General features: G+C 44.8%; 1 protein-coding gene across 1 annotated transcript; it reads left to right on the top strand.

Moving 5' to 3' along the window:
- The first annotated feature begins 219 nt into the window (after nt 1-219).
- On the top strand, nt 220-3,395 carry TCHHL1 (trichohyalin like 1). Its single transcript, XM_058537280.1, is given in 2 exon segments — nt 220-357; nt 840-3,395. Coding segments are annotated over 2 exon segments (2,694 nt in total).
- The last annotated feature ends 758 nt before the right edge of the window (nt 3,396-4,153 follow it).

Here is a 4,153-nt window from a genome sequence, read left to right as displayed (position 1 = left end):
ACCTGTGCTAGATCTGATCTCGCCACATTATCTGGTACAAAACTAAATCACCCCTAAAGTTCAGATATAATATTTTAAGATGCAGAATAGAGCAGATGATGCTAGTGGAGCTGGGGAAGGGACAGAAAGAAGGATGATCTTGGTATCTCCTTCTTGAAGCACCCATCCTAGGAAATGAGCTTTGTTTGTTCTTTCTCACAGTCTCCTGATTTTATAAAGATGCCTCGACTCCTAAGAGATGTCCTCTGTGTAATTGAGACATTCCACAAGTATGCAAGGGAGGATGGTGACGAGGCAACGCTGACCTGCAGAGAGCTGAAACAGCTCATCCAGGGCGAGTTTGGGGACATTCTTCAGGTGAGGTGCTCACGGAGCTGTGGAAATTCTTCTGCACTTGCACTTTCTCCTTAATCCAAGGAAGATGGACATTAAGTGATCCCTGTTCATTTTACGCTTGGCTACCAGCTCTTAGCACTCACTGACTTTTGAACAACTTTTTTCAGTCTCAGCTCCCTACTCTGTGCAATTGCTTAGTCAATATTAAAAAGAAAAATGAAGTTTTCCTCACCACAACTATTGCTTCAGCAAAGTAGGCTTCTGAGAGGAGTCGTGAGCCAATATGAATCTAAATGTAACTCACAAGTGATACAAATGCTCCTTCTTAGCCATAGCTCTCTGATGAAAAATGGCATCCAGAATCAATCACTTCTTACTGTTTGGGGAAATTTCACCAGTTCCTAAGGAACAGAGTCAAAAAAAGAGGATTCTTGGAAGACATGCAGATACTCAGGGCACTTGAACACATAAATAGGCTGATTTCTCACTGTGTTTTCATGCAGCCACGTGCCATTCATGCTGTGGAGAGAAACTTGAATCTTCTGGATATTGACAGAAATTGCACCATCAGTTTTGATAAATTTGTTCTTGCAATCTTCAACTCGTTGAACTTCTGTTATCTTGACATACGATCATTACTAAAATCAGAATCAAGACAAGTGTCTAAACCAGAGGATAAGCCAGATGGTATGGATCTTCACGCAACCAGTGAAACTAGCCAGTGGACAGAGGGAACGCCACCAACTCAAGACAAAGTATTTCCTTCAGGAATAACACCATCAGCTCAGCTCAGCCCTAAGAAAAGGGGAGCAGTTGGACACAATAGGGTGGACCCACAGGGAGACACCAAGACTCACAAACTGCCTGTAGAAGCATCTGGGCACAATAACCTTGAGAACCAACACCTGGAAGGAGATGAACAGAGCCAGGAATTGGCCCAAGATATATCAGCAACAGGAGACAGCAGGGCCCAACTTGAGACAAATAAGCCAACGGTAGGATCAGAACTGACCAGCAGTCCCACAAAGGGAGAGGGACAAGATAAGATTCCCAGGGAGGGAGATAAACCAACCAGGAAACAAAGCGGCAGTAAGACAAGACAGCAGTTTGGAGAACAGAAAGGGAACTTGGAAACCCAAAGTTCCCTACCAGAAGAGACAACACAGAGGCCATCTGAAGATCAGGAAGTTGCAGCAGCAAAGGATGTTAAGGAGCACTCTAAAACACAAGAACTTTTACTGCAAGGAAAAGATGAGGCCAGTTCAGAGCATGCTGACCTGCCAAAACAAGCTGCTGCCTGGAAAGCATTTCAGACACAGAAATCAACTGATCCTGAGGGTGATAGTAGAACAGCTGAGACTCAAGAACCAGGAAAGGGTGCTGACAGGACACCACCCGAGAATGCAGCTGAACCTGAGGATGATGGTAGAATATCTGAGACCCAAGAACCACCAGCACAAGAAAAAGAACATGAAACAAAGTACCTGCCAGTCCAAGCTGACAGCAGAAATGTTTCAGAAACACCCAATGTTAGAGCTGAGTGGAAAGAGAAGAGAGGCCCTGAGACCCATGGGACAGCAGTACAGAAAGAAAGTGAGAGAAAAACTCAGCCACCAGTCCTGGAAGACCAAACTCAGGGTGGGAAGTATCAGGAATGCCAGGAATCATCAAAAGAAAGGGATGCTGAAGAAGGTTCTAAGACACAAGAGTTAAGCTCAGGAGTACATCAGAATCATCCCGAAATTGAAGGAGCAATCACCCTAGGAGAAGAGGCAAGACATGCTGAGGGAGGCACAATAGAAGCACTTATGAGCAGCAAAAATGCCCCTGCAGCAGAAGGGACACCAGAAGCAAGAGAAACAGCACAGGAGTTAGCACCACTTGAGAACCAGTCTGGAAAAGAAAATAAGAGGGTCACCAAGACTCATGACAAGCCCATCAAGGAGGATGATGGATACCAGGGGGAGGGCCCTCAGCCAACAGTCACATAGAATGATGAGGGGTCTTCCAAAACCCCCAACAGCCTGACTCCAGAGGATAGTGACAGCAGCTCAGAGACAAGTGACCTGCCTGTGCAAGGGGATTCCCAGAGTCAAGTAGACCCACTCGGAGAATCTGTGCAAGCAAGTCACAATGATAACCCAGATACCCAGAAACAGGTAGCATCAGGTCAGAAAAACAGAGCTCAGGAGGCAGTGGTACTGGCAGTCAGAGGAGAGGATGAGCAGCTCACCGAGAAATTGGAACAGCCCGCCGGAGAAGAGCACAAGAGTCAGGGCTCAGGGACCAAAGGCCCAGACCCAGCTGTGGAGCCCGACAGACACCCAGAGGCGCAAGAGTACACAGCAGGAGATGAAAACAGAGAGTCCTTGGAGCCAGAGATCCCAGGGGCCCTGGATGCAGACTTCACTGACCAGCTTTCCGTAACACAGCTCCCTGCAAAGGAAGACAGTAGAAAAGAACTAAAGTTCCAGGGCCTAAGTACCAAAGAAGAGGAAGGTAGAGCACCAGAGACCCAGGAGGCTCTAGTAAAAAGTCTGAATAAGGACAATTCAGCCTCCTCCAAGACACACCTTGAGGAAACTGCAACATTGGAAGAAAAGAATGAAAGCCTCCAAGAGCTGGGAGGTGAAGGTGATGACCAACCAAATCCAGCCAAGAAAGGGCATGATTCTTCAGTCCCCCAATCAGGCCTTGAAGAGAGGACACAGAACGACCAAGAGCCCTGTTCTGTGGAGAGGGGTGCAGTCTATTCCAGTCCACTGTATGAGTACCTGCAGGAGACAATACTGCAGTAAACAGACATAACCCAAGAGAAGCATCAAAATCAAGCTCAGACAGCCAGGGCATGGAGCCCAGAGCTCTGTGACAACCAGTCAAATGCATCCCTCACCAATGACAGACAAGCATCACAACAATACACCAGGGAACTTCTACCTGATGAAGATCCTACTAATGCACAGCAAACACCAGCTCCCCAGGTCTTGGAAGATAAGCAGCGCCACCCTGGGAAAGAGGAACCAGTACCACAAAGGGAGGCGAGCACCGGAAAGCGATGAATCATTATCATTATACCAGAAGTTCCAAGGAACTTCATATATCTCGACATGCCCCAGATTTCTTCCCTCCCAATCACCCTCAACACTCATACGCACACATTCAGATGCAGATTAATAATCCTCTAAATTCCCTTCCTAAATTTCCATAAGAGCAAATAATAAAGTATTCAGCAGTGGGAGCTACCACCAAAGAAATGTCACACCAAACAGACATAATCAGTAAAAATCCTACCATATGATGCTAGTTCCAAGTGCCAAAATGGACTTTCTCCTGAGACCATTTAGCACAATTTATCTGTCACTAAAAATAGAAAAATCTCTTCCATATCTTTAGCAGATGCCAATTTCTTCAATTGATTCATTGGCCTTTTAAAATGCGGCAATAGGAAGTATGAGACTCTGCAATATTCTCTTATAATCATAAAATATCATTAATTTATAGATGCAGATTATTCCACTTCATGACATTTCCTACATGGATTTCAAGTTTACCCTAAAATTTTATCCCTCAAGGTAATTTCAGATATCACAATAACTTAAAATAATTATTAATTTCTAGCAAAATTTTCTGGTAAATTCATGACTCTTTGCCCATTTCCAGGTGCAACTAAATCTATGCCATGGATTCATTCCTTCATTTATTCATTCAACAAACTTTTATTAAATCCCACTCCTTACACAGCCCTGTCATAGTTTCTGGCCCAAATAAGTAATTGGAATAATTATGAAGGAGAGTGAGAATTCAAATCTAAAGTATG

Source organism: Diceros bicornis, chromosome 4 (assembly GCF_020826845.1).
Source record: "Diceros bicornis minor isolate mBicDic1 chromosome 4, mDicBic1.mat.cur, whole genome shotgun sequence".
Classification (NCBI taxonomy): domain Eukaryota; kingdom Metazoa; phylum Chordata; class Mammalia; order Perissodactyla; family Rhinocerotidae; genus Diceros; species Diceros bicornis.
Note: the sequence above shows the minus strand (reverse complement) of the source record. Positions and strands in the feature narration are given on the sequence as shown.